This window comes from Rattus norvegicus, chromosome 20 (genome assembly GCF_036323735.1).
Source record: "Rattus norvegicus strain BN/NHsdMcwi chromosome 20, GRCr8, whole genome shotgun sequence".
NCBI classification, from domain to species: Eukaryota; Metazoa; Chordata; class Mammalia; order Rodentia; family Muridae; genus Rattus; species Rattus norvegicus.
The window spans coordinates 6,692,223-6,710,515 of record NC_086038.1 but is presented as its reverse complement, the minus strand read 5'-3'; the positions used below and the strand labels follow the sequence as shown (position 1 = coordinate 6,710,515).

Here is an 18,293-nt window from a genome sequence, read left to right as displayed (position 1 = left end):
CGGGGCGGGAAGGAGAACAGGCTAGTTTTCTAGCCTTCAACCCACTAAAGCCAGAGGTTCTTGAGGAACCGTGAAAGCTGTGTAGTTCTGGTAGTGGTGGTGGCAGCGGCGGCAGCGGCGGGGGCGGCGGCTTATACCTTTAATCCCAGCATATGGGAAGTAGAGGCAGGGGGATCTCTGTGAGTTTGAGGCCAGACTGGTCTACAGAGCAAGAGCAAGTTCCAGAGCAGCCAGGGCTACATAGTGAGACCCTGTCTCAGAAACAAAACAAAACAAATACACACACACACACACACACACACACACACACTGTAAAATGCTGAGGCCGTGTGCTTTCTCTCCTTGTACTATACGGCAGGTGATCCTCATCCCCGGGGTGAAGATCCTGCAGTGCTGCAGCTCCATCACGTTTGTTAACGTGTACCACCTCAAGCACAAGTTGTTAAAGGAGGTGAGGCCCGCTGCCCCCAGGCTCCTCTACATCCTCGGGTGTCCCTTCCCACCACCTGTCCTCTGTGTGAGACCCCTCTTCTGTCTCCCAGGTCAATATGGTGAAGTTGCCTCTTAAAGAAGAAGAGATTTATGCTCTGTTCCATGAAAGTGAGACTAGTATAGCAGAAAACAAACTTTGTAGGTGTTTCTGCGACTGTGAAGAGCTGGAGCCAGAGAGCAGGGTGAGCCGTCTCTCCTGTCCTGTTTCTCTCTCTCTCCCTCCCTCCCTCCTTCCCTCCTTCCCTCCTTCCTTCTTTTTTCTGTTTGTTTCTTTTTAAAAATTATTTATTTATTTTATGTATATAAGTACACTGTAGTTGTCTTCAGACACCAGAAGAGGGCATCAGATCCCATTACAGATGGTTGTGAGCCACCATGTGGTTGCTGGGAATTGAACTCAGGACCTCTGGAAGAGCAGTCAGTGCTCTTAACCTCTGAGCCATCTCTCCAGCCCTCCTATTTTCTTTCCTTCTTTCTTTCTTTCTTTCTTTCTTTCTTTCTTTCTTCCTTCCTTCCTTCCTTCCTTCCTTCCTTCCTCCCTCTCTCTCTCTCTCTCTCTCTTTCTCTTTCTTTCTTTCTTTTTGTTTGTTTTTAAGACAGGGTTTCTCCATATAGCCCCGACTGTCCCAGAACTCACTATATAAACCAGCCTGGTTTTGAACTCTCAGAGATATGCCTGTTTCTGCTTCACCAGTGTTGGGATTAAAGGTGTGTGGCACCACCACCTGACTTCCCCACCCCCACCCCTTTTCTTTAAAATAAACTAGCTATTCTCTTTAAGGAAAAAAAGTCTATTCCACACACACAAATGTACATTCAGATGACACTACATGGACTATGAGGGGCACACAATGCAGGTATGACACTACATGGACTATGAGGTACGTGAGGAGAAACATGAGAGAGCCACTTGGGGCTCTTGGGAGATGGGAGGCAGTCAGAGATGAAGACAAACGTCTCAAGAAACCAACCGCTCTGTGTCCCTAGGAAGGAAGGCTGGGTAAAAGGCTGTTCATGCATGCAGGAGGACGTGGAGGAAGCCTGATAGGAAGCAGATTACAGGTCTGAGGAAATGGCTCAGTAGTTAACGGAACTTACTGCTCTTCCTTCTGACCCAGGTTCCGTTTCCAGCCCCCACATAAAGTGGCTCAACTACCTAGAACAGTTCAAGGTGTCTGTCACCCTCATGACCTCCTGTAGACATGTGATGTGTTTGGTCTGATTGTATATACTGTATAATGACACAGGTGCAAACACACATTCATACATACATACATACATGCTATACATACACACACATGCATGCATACGCACATACATACATTCATACACACATTCATTCATACATACATTCATACATACATACATGCATGCATGCATGTAAAAAGGAGAAAGAGAAAGCACTTTACAGGAAGTAGTCATAAATACTGGAGATGTATTGGGGCCCAGGAGTGATGGAAGTGAATGATTAAAGTAAAGGTGATTGATTTCCAGTCTGGCTCACAGACTGATGTCACTAAGGGACACAGTTGGAGGAAGGTACCAAGGAGTAGGGAAGGCAATAAAAGTGCTAGTGGGACAGCCAAGCTCAAAAGGAATGATGAGGTAGAGCTTCAGAGGGAGCACAGCGAGCTAGGAGGTGAGGACTTTGGCCCTGTCTGAGTGTTACCAAGATCCCACTCTCCCCTGCTGTCCCTTCCAGGTTGTCTACACAGAGCGATATGAGAACAAACAAGAGCATGGGTCATCCATCAACCTGATCCGCTGCTCCTACCTGGGCAGTGGGGACTCCAGCCAAACCACTTCCGAAGAACAGGTTCCCTACACAGTGTCTTCCACATCACAGAGAAATATAGGGCAGAACTACGAGGACACGGAGAAAGCCTGGCTACCCAACAGCCCCCCAAGAAACAGCTCCCTACCACCGCCCGAGAACTCAGAAAGCTTAGCACAGAGCAGATCCAGATCTGTCATCTTGCCTTACTCAGATACCCATACCATCATTCTGGACTTTTCCATGGTGCACTATGTGGATAACCGGGCTTTGGTTGTATTAAGGCAGGTAAGTACTGAGGAGGCGTGGCCCTAGGCTCTGACCCCCCTGCAACCCACACCTCATGCCAATGTAATTCTCTCATCATGGGATTGCTCAGTCAGTAGAGATGGGAACACCGAGGGTGGTTTAAAATCAATAAAAATAATAAGGAAATAAACCAGGTCTGAGCAGTTAGTTCCCTAGTCCCGAATCATTTATCATTCCCAAGAAAGTGGGGACAAAGGAGTTGCTTCTTAACATCACAGAGGCAGGACCTATGTCCTACCCATTGTGGAACTCCCAGAACAGTGACCAATCTCTACAGAAAAAGAAAGTCACCAAGATTGCCCGTGCTGGCTGGCTGCTCTGCCCAGGTAGTGCCCAGCCCTCAGCTTGGGAGAGTTAGGAGAAATGACACTTCAAGTCTGGCCCTGCCTGTCAGGCACCAGCAGCAGGGTCTCCCCTCCTCCGGGGCTCTTCTCTGTTACTGTGACAGAGCTGCCTGGTTACCTTGCTGTTGAATGCCTCTCCCTCTCAGACACTTCTCTGTCAACCCCTCCCATCTCTCAGGAACCTGCCCTGCTCCTTTGACGGGCTCGTCCTCTGTCCTCTTCTGACTTGGATCCTGTTTTACGAAGCCTTCATGTGAACTCCTTAAGCTTCTCTTAAGGGCATGTGGCTCTTCTTCTTTCTGGTCTGGAACTCACTCCGTAGGCATAGCAGGATGGCCTGGAACTCAAAGATCTGCCTGTCCTGTCTTCCAAGTGCTGGGGCTAACGTGTGCTCAGCAATGCCCAGCTCTCACCAACAGTGTAGAGTGAGACTGAGACTTCTCTGATATGGTCTCCTTCTGGGAACTTCACCTCTGGCTGTTGGGCTGTGTCGGTTGCTTCTTCTAGTCTTGCACTGTAGTAATTTTAGAGTTGCTCAACCCTCGTTTTCAAAGGCTGCGTGCAGGACCAAGCTGAGCACACGCGACCACACCCCCCCCCTTGGCCTTCAATTCTCCTAGCAGCCCCAAGAGCAGCCCCTGTTGTGAAGACTTGGTGCATCTGGCTCTCTCTGGCTCTCCCCACTTGCTCTGTAGGACGTGCCCAGCACCACTTTCTTGCCTGGCATTCCTACAGAGGCACCTTGCATTCTGCCATCCACACTCGGCCCACACGGGCGGCTCTCTGATGGAGGCGAGTCAGGATCCTTGGCCTTAGAGCTGTGAGACTCATGGGCCACCTCTATATCTTAAAGGTCTAGTCTTCCATCCTTCCGCAATGGTTGTGTGCACTCCTATGGGAGGAAATCATGCTGCTCCACTTACCCTAAAATAACACACACTGGAGAGCTGGCCCAGCGGGTTTGGGCGCTGGTGGTAGCTCTTCCAAAGACCCAGGTTCAGCGCCCACATTGCAGCTCACAACTAACTCCAGGGGAGTTAATGCCCTCTCTAGATACACATTGCAGATACACAGACTCACACACAACGTACATGAGTAAACATACAACTTTTTAAAAAGGGGATAGCTCTATGTATCCACTCTGTAGAACGTTTCCAAGAGCATCACTACCCTTCTGCCCGGAGGCTTCCTCATGCAGACACTCTTAACCATGGGAAGTCTACCTGCTAGGAATTCCTGTCACTCCCCACCCACTGTGAGATGCCCTGCTTGGTTTCTGTGTCCCTGGCCCTACACTGATGAGAAGGCAGGCCCCAGCTAGCTGGTGGCCATTTCCGGTGTGCATGCAGCTCTCTGACTCCACTCTCTCTCTCCCTGCAGATGTGCAATGCTTTCCACAATGCTGACATTTTGGTGCTCATTTCAGGGTGTCACAGTGAGTTGCCCTTTACCCTATGAGCGAGGGAGTGTCTGGTATCCCTGGGGCCCTGCTCTCAGGCGCTGACACCTGTATGTTTGGGTTTGGTTTGTAGCCTCTGTGGTTAAGTTGTTCGAGAAGAATGATTTCTTTGATGACGGCATCACAAAGGCCCAGCTCTTCCTCAGCCTCCATGACGCTGTGCTGTTTGCCTTGTCAAGGAAGTGTTCCGAGCCCTCAGACTTAAGCGTGGACGAGACTGAGACGGTGATCCAGGAAACCTACTCAGAGTCAGACAAGGTTGGATGATGTGGACCCTCAGGGCCTGGGGAGAAGTAGGGAGAGGGGAGTGTCTGGTCTGCAGATGTAGGATGCCCCAGAAAGGCTGGGCCGCAGCTGCGCCCCGAGTCTGAGCTGCTGAGTCTGCTCGGGGTCAGCTGATAAACAGCAGAGACATGAGCGTTCAAGGGCCCCCACTGCCAGTGTCTGTGTGTCCCATCCAGGACCTATCCCCAGCCCAGCAGATGCCTCAGGCACATTGCCCTGTGGCTAGTGTCACACCAGTTGCTAGGCCTGTGAAGCCTTTAGAGCGTCCCCAACCAGCACCTCTGGGGTGAGTCTTGAGGAGCCAGAAGCCGCATGTGCCCTCCCAGGCCTTGGGCTAGTATTTATACTGTGAGGAAAGAAGGACTCATTCATGATCATCTGAAAGAGGGAGACGCGTACATCAGCAGTTTGAACCATTCATTACCCTGAGTAAAGACCTGAGTGGGCCTTGGGCTTCCCAGATGAGAGTCTGCAGGAAAGTAAATCACAGATAGGCAGGCACCCAGTGATAGCTAACAGTCAGAAATTACTTTTCCGCCAACTCTCTTATTTTTGACCTACTGGATTTTTTTTTTCTTTTTTTTCGGAGCTGGGTACCGAACCCAGGGCCTTGCACTTGCTAGGCAAGCGCTCTACCACTGAGCTAAATCCCCAACCCCGACCTACTGGATTTTATACTGTTTGCATTTTTACAACAAGAAAAGTGCTACCATAACATGCTTTAAAGTACTCAGACAGGTGAGCAGTACAGACCTAGAGAACACAGCTCTTCTTCCTCTCCTCCCCCACCACACCCCCTTCCCGCTCCTTCCCAAGGCAGCAGTCACAGGTTCTGTGCCTTTGTTTCTCCAGAGCAGTTTCCTCCCTCCCAACACGGACCTGAACATGGTGCTTCTGGTCTGCTCTATAATTCACTCTGTTTATGAACCTCGGGGGCTCAGGTTCACCCCGACTGAAGAAGCAAGAATTCTCCGAGGCCAGGCAAGATGCCTCTGTGGGCAAAGGCACTGTTGTGCTTGACTCCCCTGGGGAGACTTAGACTCTGTTCAGGTTCAGGTTTAATGAGTTGACGCCTACTGCTAGCATAAAGGCAGCCTTAGAGCTCAACAGCATGGCATGCCAAAGGGGACTGAAGAAGGGTTACCAATTATAAAGGAGGACATCTGGAGTCCACAGTGGCAAGAACATTGTCCTACTCTCCTCAGCGCTTCACCCCAGGTCCACATCTGTAAGTGACCCACAAAAGGCAAGTTGTTAAATGCCTCCCTCACCCCTGCAGGGTTCCTCTGTGTAGACTTGCCTGACCTGGAACTCACTCTGTAGACTCACAGGGATCCACCTGCCTCTGCTTCCAGAGTGCTGGGATTAAAGGCTGTGGGCCAATACTACCCAACTCCACCAACCAACGGACTCCCACAAGGTGTCCTCCATGGCGGACTTTGTAAATGCACGTGCCTGTGCGCGTGTTTTCTCTCTCTCTCTCTCTCTCTCTCTCTCTCTCTCTCTCTCTCTCTCTCTCTCCATAAATGGAGAGAATGAATTTAAGAATTCTCTTGAAGCACAAGGCCCTGGGTTCGATCCCCAGCTCCGAAAAAAAGAACCAAAAAAAAAAAAAAAAAAAGAATTCTCTTGACAATGTCTCTGGCCAAGGTGACTTTCTTTTTTTTTTTTTTTTTTTTTTTTTTCTTTTTTTTTTCCGGAGCTGGGGACCGAACCCAGGGCCTTGCGCTTCCTAGGCAAGCGCTCTACCACTGAGCTAAATCCCCAACCCCCCAAGGTGACTTTCTTATGCTCAAAGGCGTCCATTGGTTCTCAAATGCCAGTGTCCATCAGAATGACCTAAATTGCCATTCAGAGAAAGACAGCTAGCTGGCCCTGGGTCCCAGCCCCCTGAGGTTTGGCTCAGTGGGTCTGTCGTGGGTGTTGAGAGCATCCATCTCTCTCTTTTTTGATTTTTTTTTTTTTTTGGTTCTTTTTTTCGGAGCTGGGGACCGAACCCAGGGCCTTGAGCTTCCTAGGTAAGCGCTCTACCACTGAGCTAAATCCCCAGCCCCTTTTGATTTTATTTGAGCACACTGTAGCCGTCCTCAGACACACCAGAAGAGGGCATCGGATCCCATGACAGATGGTCATGAGCCACCATGTGGTTGCTGGGATTTGAACTCAGGACCTCTGGAAGAGCAGTCAGTGCTCTTAACCGCTGAGCCATCTCTCCAGCCCGAGAGCATTCTTCTCTTAAATTACTATGTAAATCCTCCGCTCTGGGGACCAGCGCTTCACATCAGCACCACCACCTTAGAGACTTCATGCATGGCCTCGCCTATTGAAGCCTGAGCTTCCCAGTGACCTTTGCATGTGTATCAGAAGCTGTTTCTAGAAATCACGTGTAACTGGGCTGTTTTTCTCACTGGATATCTGGAGGTGGTAGCAATCCAGGGTGGCTCTGACCTGATTTCAAGGTTTGAGGTTTTCTGGCTCCTCGTCCAATAAATAGTTTCCCCATAGCTCCCCCCTCAACACAGCCAGGAGCCCTGAAAGCACTCACCTAGTAGCTGGGTGGCTCTATCCAGACTGTCACACAGTTACAGGACAAAAGGGCCCTAACTCCCAGTTCACTCTTTGACTTACATATGTTGTTTTTTATGGTGTTTTCAAACGGAGGATTTGTTGTTGTTTCATTCAAGCCAGAGTTTCTCTCTATAGCCTTGACTGTCGTGGGACTACTCCCCCTGTAGACCATGGCCTCAAAATGAGAGACCTACCTGCCTCTGCCTCCTGAGTGCTGGGATTAAAGGTTCGAGCAGCCATGGCCGGGCTCAAGCAGAGGGTTTTGTTTTGCTTTGGTGTCTGAGGGTCAAGCAATCCTGATGACTTCATTGCTTCCCCAAAGGTCCCTGCTCTCACTCCCAAAACAGTCAGGGCTAAATTTCAAAATCAGTCTTGAAGGCCACACCAGTGTTAGCGCCTGCTCCCACTCCACTGAGTCAGTCTGCCTCATTTCCTGGCTTGAGAAACTGTGTTCACAGACGTAGTTTATGAAGACGCTTGGAGCCTGAGCTGCTAAGCTTCGTTTTCCTCCAGCACCACTCTCTCCTGCACAGCACTGCTTTAATGATGCAGACACTTGGGTAAGGAGTCCGGTGGCCTCAGTTCTAGCTCACAGTCCCCAACTCATGATCCCCAGTATTCCTCAGGCTCCGCTCTGCTCTCAGAAAAGCAGACAGAATCCCTGTCAAGGCCTCCTTGACAATGGGCTTGAGAAGAGAGGATGCTAGGATGAGCATCCTTCCTTCCATTTTCTGTTCCTCCTATCCAGGGGCGTGGGCTTTCTCTGTCAATCAGCCTCATGCCAGTCACAGCAAGGCACCCGGCTCTCCTCACACAGACAAACCCAGACACTCTGCTCCTATGCTTTAGTTTACATGGATATGCACATACAGGGTTTCTTTTAAACATACTATTCCTTTCCAATTTTTTTTATTTGCAGTTGTGTATATGATGTGTGACCTTGTATGGCTATGTGCTCTTCAGAGCAGGTGCCCACAGAGGCTAGAGGTCTCTGTGTCCCCTGGAACAGGAGTTAAAGGTAGCTGTGAGCCACCTGATGTGGATGCTGGGAATTGAACTCAGGTCCCTCTGGAACAGGCCGTGCTGAACTGTCTAGAAGCCTTAGAAGATTAGCACCCACCAAGCGGTCACCCGGGTTCAGGATCTACATGGTAGAGGGAAAAAGCGAGTTCTCTCACATCTCCTCTGACTTCCACATATGCCCCCACAAACACATGCCCCTATTTACGCATGTGCCTGCACACATTTGCCCACAGGCATATGCCACCACACACATGTACCCCCATACATGCACACACACACACACCCCACATGTATGGGCACACAAAGGTAGCCACACAAATATGTGCACACACACATATGTCCCCTACATGCCCCCCACATATGCACACACACATATGTCCCCTACATGCCCCCCACTTATGTGCACACACACATATGTCCCCTACATGCCCCCCACTTATGTGCACACACACATATGTCCCCTACATGCCCCCCCACATATGCACACACACATATGTCCCCTACATGTCCCCCACTTATGTGCACACATATATACACTCAAAAATAAATGTAATCATTATTTAATTCACAAAATAACATTCATCTATTGTTTTCTGTGTTATAATTCTTACTTTAATATTATTTCTTGTTATGTACATCAGAGTCCCCAGGACAAGGTGACCTGAGTAATGGGTATTGCCTTGTCCTGGACTGATGGGAGAAGCTTCTGGTATATTGGCAGTAAGGGTAGGCCTGACTGAGGCCTCCAGTGCATACATGGCCAGGGTTCTCTAACAGGCACCCTCCTGCTCACCTGACAGTCCTTTCAGGACATACATGTGGCATTGAATGTGCCCTCCCCCGGTCACCATCTAAGGAGGAGACTAGAGGAAGAATGAGTTTTATGTTAAGCTCGTTACCCACAAGCACCCAGACAGATTTGAGACGATGGAAGGATAGATGGGCCTGCACATCAAGAAGCTTGAGAGCCTGCGGCTCATTGCCGTACAGAAGGCAGTGAGATTAGGGACCTGTCTAGAGTGACCTATGGGGACAGCATAGGTGGCAAGGAGAGGAGCCCAAGATCAATGCCTGTGACATTTAAAATGCCAGCTAGGGGCAAAGGGGGCAGCAGAAGACACCACAACATAACAGGAAGGAAGGGAGGAGGACAGGAATTTCAGAAGGGAGGAGGGACCATTGCAAACTGTTCCTGCAATGTGAGGTCATGTCTTGGGGGCACCTGCTAGGTGACAGACTCTGAGGTATCTGATATTAGGGACATCTAAATCCAGGCTCTGTTCTACATCAGGAACTTAGAGTAGCTAGGGATGGGTCTGTACAGGAGGGGCGGTTGGTTCACAGAGGAAGCTAGGAGCCTGGCCAGCCGGCCACCTTTGATCTGCATCCAGAATGAAGAACGTGTACGTAGAGTAGTGTGGTCAGGCAGTTCCCAGTCTCAGGAAGGCCAGAATCAAGAGAGGGCTCACCGCTGGAGAGATGCTAGTGAAGGCAGAGAGGCCAGGCTACACTCACAGCCCCACAGACCCTAGATGTCAGGGTCCTGCTGGGGGCTGGCACCGGAGAGCAAAAGGACAAGATGCCTTGTTGGTCTTTATCTTTTTTTTTTTTTTTTTTTTTTTTTCGGAGCTGGGGACCGAACCCAGGGCCTTGCGCTTGCTAGGCAAGCGCTCTACCACTGAGCTAAATCCCCAACCCCAACAAGATGCCTTGTAAAACCAAGTCTAGCTGGGAAGGCCAGAGAGAGAGCAGAAGTTAGTGTTTGACTGAATCCCAAGAAGAGCAAATAACTAAGGCCCCAGAGCAGATAGATCTGCAGCAGATGAGGTAGTGATAATGTCGGTCCTTAAACCCTGCTGTGTTCTCAGATCCCTTGACTGCTTGGAAGCGAAGTTTCTTGGCAGGTTTTAACCCTTCTAAATGCGTGTGTTTGTTACAGAATGACAATCTGAGCAACCTGAGATTTAAACCGGGTAATGTCATCATGGAAGGTTCCCAACATGCGAGTCCAAACTACACCAAGACCCATAGGCCTGCTAAGAATGACTTGGAGTTTGACCTGGACCCAGACCGCTTGCTGGCCTCTGATCAGACGAGTGGGATGGACCTCAATCTAGACCTAGACTTGGACTTGGGCAGGGAGTCAGACCTAGACCCTGGGTCTGAGCTGGGTTCCGAGATCCAAGCCAAACCCGAACTGGAGTCAGAGCTTGAGATAGATGTCCAGACAGAGCCTGAGACAGAGGAAGAGTCAGAAAGGGAGAGGAAGTCACAGCCAAGGACCAGGACAAGGGCTCAGAGCCCCTGGCAGAGCTACTTGACTGCTTATCGCTTTGGTTCTACAAGCTCCCAGTCCGCAGGGCCGCCTCAGACGCCTCAGACACGCCCAGCAGAAAAGAGATAGCCACACACTTGCCAGAACTCTACCCAGAACAACGAGGACGCATGGTAGGTGACTCCAAAAAGCAGGCAGAGTAGCTCGGCAAATCCTTCCTGCCCAACTTGGCATGAGATCCAGACTGGAGTCCAAGCTACCAGTCCTGGCTCTGTGACCCCCTCCACCTGCTGACTTCCTTCTCAGTGGATTCCGGGATCACATGCCCATCGTGCTCCCGGCTCTGTGACTTAAGGTGGACACTTGTCTCTGGGTTCCGTCTCCAGAGTTTGCAGGTTTCACCTTCAACCAATTTTCAGTGAAGGCCTCCCTACACGCACTCTCTGGGAACTGTGCCAGCTTGTCTCTAAGTTCCTCCTCTCATCTCTGTTTCCCTTTCTCCAAAGAACGAGGCTTGAATAAAATATGGAACTCTTCCTTAACCCTGAGATCTCACCTGCTCTTTCTCTGTATCCCACAGCCCTGGGAAATGTGAGCGGGGAGGGACTCCGGAGGGAGCCAGCAGAAGGAAACCTGGGTGAGTTGAAGCTGAGGTGGAAGAATCCTCACCATCCAGACCCAGCCTGGCAGGCCTGGGGCACTGACTGGCGCCTGCTGAGCAGGGAGCTTTTACTGTCTTTCCTCTCTTCTGCTGTGTCAGTGTTATTTGGTGGCACCAATAGGAAGGCATGGTGACCTTACTGGACTCTCTCTAGTCTGTCTACCGCCACTCTTTCTTAGAGGTGTTCCAAGCCAACCTGAAGCCAGGATTTGTGGTGGACCAGAGTTAAAGTGTGTGATGGGTGGGAGAGATGGCACAGCAATTTAGAGCACTGACTGCTCTTGCTGAGGACCTGGGTTCGGTTCCCAGCCCCCACATTGGGCGACTCACAAGAACATGTAACCCCAATCCCAGAGACTCTGAATGCCCTCTCCAACGGCACTCATACAACTGCTATCCATTCAGGCAAGCAGCTATACACACACATTAAGAAGAAATAGATAAAAGTTTTAAACCGATAGATAAAAGCCTCCCTGAGGACTAGGAAGTGTCACTCGAGTTTCCTTCAAATCCATCTAAAGTTTTCTTGTTTCTCTATAAAAAATGCTGTAATGAGTTATGCCGAGAAGAGAATTACAGACCCATGAGCACAGACTTACCGAACCTTACGTTTTACTTCCGGTCGATAAACATGACTCCTCCCGCTTAGGTTCTCAGTTTCTCTTGCTGTCAGATGAAGAGTCCTGGGGCTATAGAGGCAGCTCAGAGAAGAGGGCTGATGTCCAAGCAGAAAGGCCTGAGATCGGGGGTTGGGGATTTAGCTCAGTGGTAGAGCGCTTGCCTAGCAAGCACAAGGCCCTGGGTTCGGTCCCCAGCTCCGAAAAAAAAAAAAGGAAAAAAAAAAAAAAAAGGCAGGCCTGAGTTCGGATCCCCAGCACCCACAAAAAAAGCTGGGCATTCCACCTCATGCCTGTAACCCCAGCCCCAGAGGTTAGGGACAACAGAGACAGGAAGGTCGGTGGTACTCTTTAGACTGATCGCCAGCCTGGCCAAAACATGTCAAGTTCCAGATTGAGGGAGATGAGACACCCAGGGCCTTCCTCCGACCTCCATTCGTGTTCTCACATGCACTCGTAGACACATAGTCTCTCTCTCTCTCTCTCTCTCTCACACACACATGCATACACACACACCCCTGATCACAGACACAACACGTGTGTGCTCGGTTCCACACACTGCACCTCCAGCTGTGGAGACTCAGAAGGCCATCCTGTGACTGGAAGGTCACATCCTACGTGACCACGAACATACAAAAAGAGGCACACACTGGTGTGCCTCACACCAACTCTTGGGAGGTGAAGCAGGGGACAGCTCAGACCTCCTGGCTGGTTGTAGGCCTCCCTGCTTACACAAGGTTGACTGTCAACCTGAGTGAATCTAGGAAACATGCATCTAGAGCTTTCCCAGAGAGAACTGAGGGGGAGGCCTACCCCAGAGTGCACAGAAGCTTCCAACGGACAGCTCAGATGCCAAGGAGTACTGCTGTCTGCTTCCCACCTCCCGAGCGAGCCTGTGTGCTGTGCCACCAGCCTCTGCTGCCTGCAGACTCCAGCTCCTTTGGCCTCCAACATGGACAGACTCTAGAAACCCCGCAGGCCTTCAGCCCAGACTCTGACCATTGAAAGGCATGGTCTAAACAGCACCAGCAGATGTACAGCCACTGTTTGAGCACCCTGCCCTGCCAAGTAAGCCAATCTAGCAAGTCTCGTGTGTGTGTGTGTGTGTGTGTGTGTATGTGTGTGTGTGTGTGTGTGTGTGTGTGCCTGTGTGTATGCCTGTGTGTATGCCTGTGTGTGTGCACATGAGTGTATATGCATCTGTGTGCATGCTCGTGCTCTTATCAGTTCTGTTCTAGAGAATCCTACCTAAAACATAGAGCCTGCCTAAAAATGATCATTCCGGGGTTGGGGATTTAGCTCAGTGGTAAAGCACTTGCCTAGCAAGTGCAAGGCCCTGGGTTCGGTCCCCAGCTCCGAAAAAAAAAAAAAAAAAAGATCATTCCAAGGAGGTGGGATTATATATTGATTTTACGTTGCTGTAACGAACTATCTGAAGCAGGTTTTCTTTTCTTTTTTAAAGATTTATTTATTTAATATATATAAGTACACTGTCACTGTCTTCAGACACACCAGAAGAGGGCATCAGATCCCATTACAAATGGTTGTGAGCCATCATGTGGTTGCTGGGATTTGAACTGAGGACCTCTGGAAGAGCAGTCGGTGCTCTTAACCACCGAGCCATCTCTCCAGCCCCCGAAGCAGGTTTTCTAGAGACATTCACTTAGTGATTCTGGAGGTCAGAGTCCTAAGATTGGGTATCTTCACTGCCCTAACTGTCTGAGGAGGGTCTGTCCCTATGTGGTACCACATTAGAGGGATCTTGTGTGGAGGGAAGAACCAAATCTCCAGAAAGAAGCCGGAGGACAGAGGTAGGAGAATTGGCTCTTAGAGCCACTCACTCTTGAAGAGGTTCAGGTCCCTTGGGAACTGTCCTAACTCATAACGGGAAAGTTATTGGCTTGCAAACTGCAGCCCCTTTGTGGGGGCTGAATGTTCATTTCACAGGGCTGCATATTGGATACCCTTCATAGTGGATTTACTTTACAGTTCATTTTTATTTGTTTACCATGTATACATCACTCTGCTTTCTCCCTGCATGTATGTCTGCAGGCCAGAAAAGGGCATCAGATCCCATTACAGATGGCTGTGAGCCACCATGTGGTTGTTGAGATTTGAACTCAGGACCTCTGGAAGAGCAGTCAGTGCTCTTAACCTCTGAGCCATCTCTCCAGCCCACGATTCATAACAGTAGCAAAAGTACAGTTAAGAAGTTATGAAGCAACAAAATAATTATATGGTTGGGGTCATCACCTCATGAGGCACTAAATTAAAGGGTTGCAGGGTTAGGAAAGCTGAGAACCACTGCTTTAAAAGGTCCACTCTGTCTTTACCTTGGGGACTGTCTTAGTTTGTGATTTATTGCTATGAAAAGATATCATGACCAAGGCAACTCTTATAAGGACAACATTTAATCAGGGCTGGCTTACAGGTTCAGAGGTTCAGTCCATTATCATCAAGGTGGGAAGTATGGTAGTGTCCAGGCAGGCATGGTGCTCAAGGAGCCAAGATTTCTCCATCTTGATCCCAAGGCAGCAGGAGAAGACTGTTCTCTCCTACACTGGGCAGAGCATTGTAACAAATGGGCTGAGACAGTGGCTCAGTCGGAAGCGCAGGGACCAGAGTTTGATTCCTGAGACTCAGGTTGAAAAAAAAAAATGGTGGCTCACATTTGATCCCAGTGCTGGGAGGAGGAAATGGGAGGATTCCAGGGTCTGACTAACCAGTCCAGCCTGCCCGAGAGTTTCAGGCTAATAAGAGACCCTGTCTCAAAAATGCAAAGAAGGGGCTGGAGAGATGGCTCAGCGGTTAAGAGCACCCGACTGCTCTTCCAGAGGTCATGAGTTCAATTCCCAGCAACCACATGGTGGCTCACAACCATCTATAAAGAGATCTGGTGTATCTGAAGACAGCTACAGTGTACTCATATATAATAAATAAAATAAATATTTAAAAAAAATGCAAAGAAGATGGATAGAACAAGACACGTGCACACGCATACATGTGCACACGCATACACATGCACACATGCGTCCGCCCACATGCGCATGCACACACCCTACATACATTTCTCTCATGGAGGTTAAGGCAAGCCACCTGAGATGCCCTCCAGCCCTGCTGTAAGCCCTCTCTGCAGCTCCCAGGTCTGCAGGTTTTTCCCACAGTCCTTTCCTCCCTTAGCGAGTTTCCAGGGAGTCAGTGGAAACTGTGCCATACATACTCTTAACTCTCTCCAGCTTCTTAGGACTCCCCAGTCTGCACACCCTCTCCTGGCCCAGCTGTGACATCAGATGTCTTCATCCGAAGTACATGTCGGCGTGGGGCATGTGCCAAGCCTTAAACTTTTCTGGGGTTTCCCAGAGTGAATCTTTTTCTCTGGAGGAAATCATGATCTGGGGGGAGGGACAGCATAGCACATGGGGGGAGGGGGTCACCAGGCTGCTGGACGCCCTGACAAGTGCATTTGACAAGTGTCAAGGAGAAGGGGCGTGAGGACCAGGGAGGTAGGAGAGGACTCTGGGTGCCTCTGAGGGAGAGGCTTCCTCGATAAAGGGCTTACAGGAAATGTGGTTTGGGGGGGCCACAGATACCAGCGAGGTCCTTAAAGGCCACATAGACTGGGGTATAGCCACTGGTTTCTTCTCTGTCTTAGAAGCTGGGTGTCTGTGACGGCCTTGCACATGTTATAAAAGAATGCACACAGACGGTGTTGGAAAAGACACTCCCCCTTATGCCCCCACTCTACTGGTCCACTAGTTCCCTCCACAGCCTTCTCTTAAGGCTTACCTGCCGGCAGGCCAAAACAATGACCGCTTACCACACGCCAGACTAAAGTTTAGTGTTAGTTTAGTGTTTTAGTTTTAGTGTTTACCAGGTAAACACTTTTCTAAAACTGAGCACAAGGTGTACAAAATTACACCAGTGACTTAGAGTGAGTGTTCCCCAGCCCTCCTCCTAAGGAGCAGCATGTTCCCCCATCTGACCCACTGTTTACTGTCTGCCACAGCAGGGCTTCAAGGTGAGTCCAAATTTCTGGGCAGGTAAGAGGGAAGGGTTGTGTCACCAAGAGGGGAAGGGGAAAGGTTGGGACTAAAGACACCTCCTGTCTGCATAGGATGGTACAGACTCTGCATAGACACCGTGTGTGCTGCCTGTCCGTGCTACAGGGGTGACTGTCTCTTTATCCAGAGGGAGAGTCTCAGACAGGACTGTGCCCAAATGTCACTAAGAATTCCTACCCAGCTTGTAGTCTCACTCTAGGAGACGTCTCCTTTTGGGGAAAGATGCCTTGGATACCTCTGGCCACAGGTGCCTCCCAACCCTGTTTGCTTGAGATAGACATTCTCACTGGCCTGGAGCTCATTAAGTAGGGGAGGCTGGCTGGCCTGTGGGCCCCAGGAGTCCACCTGTCCCTTCCTCCCTAGAGCTGGCATCGCAAGTATGTGTCACTTCCAACTTTCTTCTCCTCTTCTTCTCCACCTTCACTTCCACCTTCTTCTTCTCTCCTCCTCTATCCCTCCTCCTCCCCCTTCCTCCCTCTTTTTTTTTTTTTTTTTTTTTTTTTGGTTCTTTTTTTCGGAGCTGGGGACCGAACCCAGGGCCTTGCGCTTCCTAGGTAAGCGCTCTACCACTGAGCTAAATCCCCAGCCCCTCCCTCTTTCTTATTATTTTATGTGTATGAGTCTTTTAGCTGCATGTATGTCTGTGTACCACTTGCGTGCCTGAAATCCATGGACGTCAGGAGAGGCCATTGGGTTCCCTAAAACTAGAGTCATAGATGGTTGTGAGTAGGGGTATGGGTGCCCAGAGTCAAGCCCAGGCCTCTGGAAGAGCAGCCATACTTTTACGGACTGAGGTTATTTCCTCAACCTTCAAACAGACAGACAAAACATGGTTTCTGGGGATGGGATTGAACATGTTACTGACAAAACCACACCCCAGTCCTAAATCAGTACATAGGAACCTGTGTGGCCCCGGTGTACATGGGTGACTGGATTGGGGAAATGAGGAGTTTCAGTAACTGGGCAAATACTGTTTGCAAGTCTAGGGCTACTAGTCATGGATTTGCAACACGGTTCAACAAGGGCCTCTTGGAGTTGTCAGCTGATGGCCATTAAAATGGGTTCTGGAAGATTGTGACTTGGGGCACATTACCCGGATAGTCCTAAGAGAACTGGGAGAGGGCTGACAACCAACGTGGCTTAGAGGGTAAAGAAGTTTGCTGCCAAGCCTGAAGGTCGGAGTGCAGTTCCCAAGACCCACAGGGTGGGAGAAGGAAGACAACTGACTCCCACAAGCTGCCCTCTGAACACACACACACACACACACACACACACACACACACACACACACACACACAGGATTACTGTTCTCAAAGCCCAGCTGTCCAGATTCAAGCCCTGCCTTGCTGAGCTCCTGTGACCTTCACTGCACTTCCGTTTCTCCTCTCTCAAACACAGATGACAGTGACAGTGTCAATCTCAAACGATTAGGAAACAGTGTTTAGAAAAGTGACTATAAGGGGTTGGGGATTTAGCTCAGCGGTAGAGCGCTTGCCTAGGAAGTGCAAGGCCCTGGGTTCGGTCCCCAGCTCCGAAAAAAAGAAAAAAGAAAAGTGACTATAGAGGATGCTGAGCACAGAGATAAGCCACTGTGTTTTTCTTTTTCCCTCTTTTCAGTTTTTCGAACAGGGTGTCTCTGTGTGGCCTTGGCTGGCCTCTAACTCAGGGGTCCTCCTGCCTCCGCCTCCCAGGTGCTGGGACTAAGGGGTGGGTACTCCAGTGGCTGCCCGTACACCATCACTGCCTGGCCTGCCTTAGTGTTTTCCTTCTCAGTTGCTCACAGCCCTTAGTCCAACGCATGGAGTTTAAACATTTGGCAGAAGTGATTTGGAAATAAGAAACAAAAATGAACCCAACATTGTATAGCAGGTCAAAATAAGAGCCCAAATATGCAAGCCATGTGGGACATCTCTGTGAATGTCCTAAGCTGACTTGACCATGCCTGCGACTACTGCAGGAATTGAAGCCCAGTAACTGGGGGCTCTCCCCAGTGCAGAGGGATCATCTGGGTGCTTCACATGCTTCTCAGAAAACAGGAGAGAGCAGATCTTCATTTAGTTGTTCAAGCCAACAACACAGACCTGTGTCCACCAGTCCCATTTCTTTTTTTTTTTTTTTTTTTTCTTTTTTTGGGAGCTGGGGACCGAACCCAGGGCCTTGCGCTTGCTAGGCAAGCGCTCTACCACTGAGCTAAATCCCCAACCCCCCAGTCTCATTTCTTGATGTTTATAATTTATCTAAAAGTGTGTGTTCGTTCTTGGAATTGAGGCAAGAAAGGCTTGTATTTTAATATATTATTTATTTATCCATTTGTTTACTTAAAAGGGGGGGTGTCTTTCTATAGCCCTGGCTGACCTGGACCTCACAGAGATAGAGATCCCCTGCCTGACTTCTGCCTCCAAAGTGTTGTCCAAAGGTGTGTACC

The 18,293-nt window shown here is 49.7% G+C and overlaps 1 protein-coding gene and 1 long non-coding RNA gene across 29 annotated transcripts in view; one reads left to right on the top strand and one right to left on the bottom strand.

The window, feature by feature from the left end:
* Positions 1-18,293, bottom strand: part of LOC120098971 (uncharacterized) — a 40,789-nt gene that overhangs the window by 13,061 nt on the left and 9,435 nt on the right. For 2 of the 4 annotated variants that reach the window (XR_010061013.1, XR_005497795.2), the window contains exon 1: positions 3,235-3,412. The exons of the other annotated variants lie outside the window; for them this stretch is intronic. This is a non-coding gene — a long non-coding RNA (uncharacterized LOC120098971). Of the gene's footprint in view, positions 1-3,234; positions 3,413-18,293 lie in introns of those variants that run through there. 4 annotated transcript variants of the gene reach the window in all.
* Positions 1-18,293, top strand: part of Slc26a8 (solute carrier family 26 member 8) — a 63,978-nt gene that overhangs the window by 40,669 nt on the left and 5,016 nt on the right. For 21 of the 25 annotated variants that reach the window (NM_001107614.3, XM_063279137.1, XM_063279134.1 and 18 more), the window contains 6 exon segments: positions 359-451; positions 543-674; positions 2,195-2,554; positions 4,300-4,354; positions 4,452-4,636; positions 10,194-11,071. In NM_001107614.3, the coding sequence (NP_001101084.2) occupies positions 359-451; positions 543-674; positions 2,195-2,554; positions 4,300-4,354; positions 4,452-4,636; positions 10,194-10,658 (1,290 nt within the window). In that variant the 3' untranslated portion in view covers positions 10,659-11,071. 25 annotated transcript variants of the gene reach the window in all.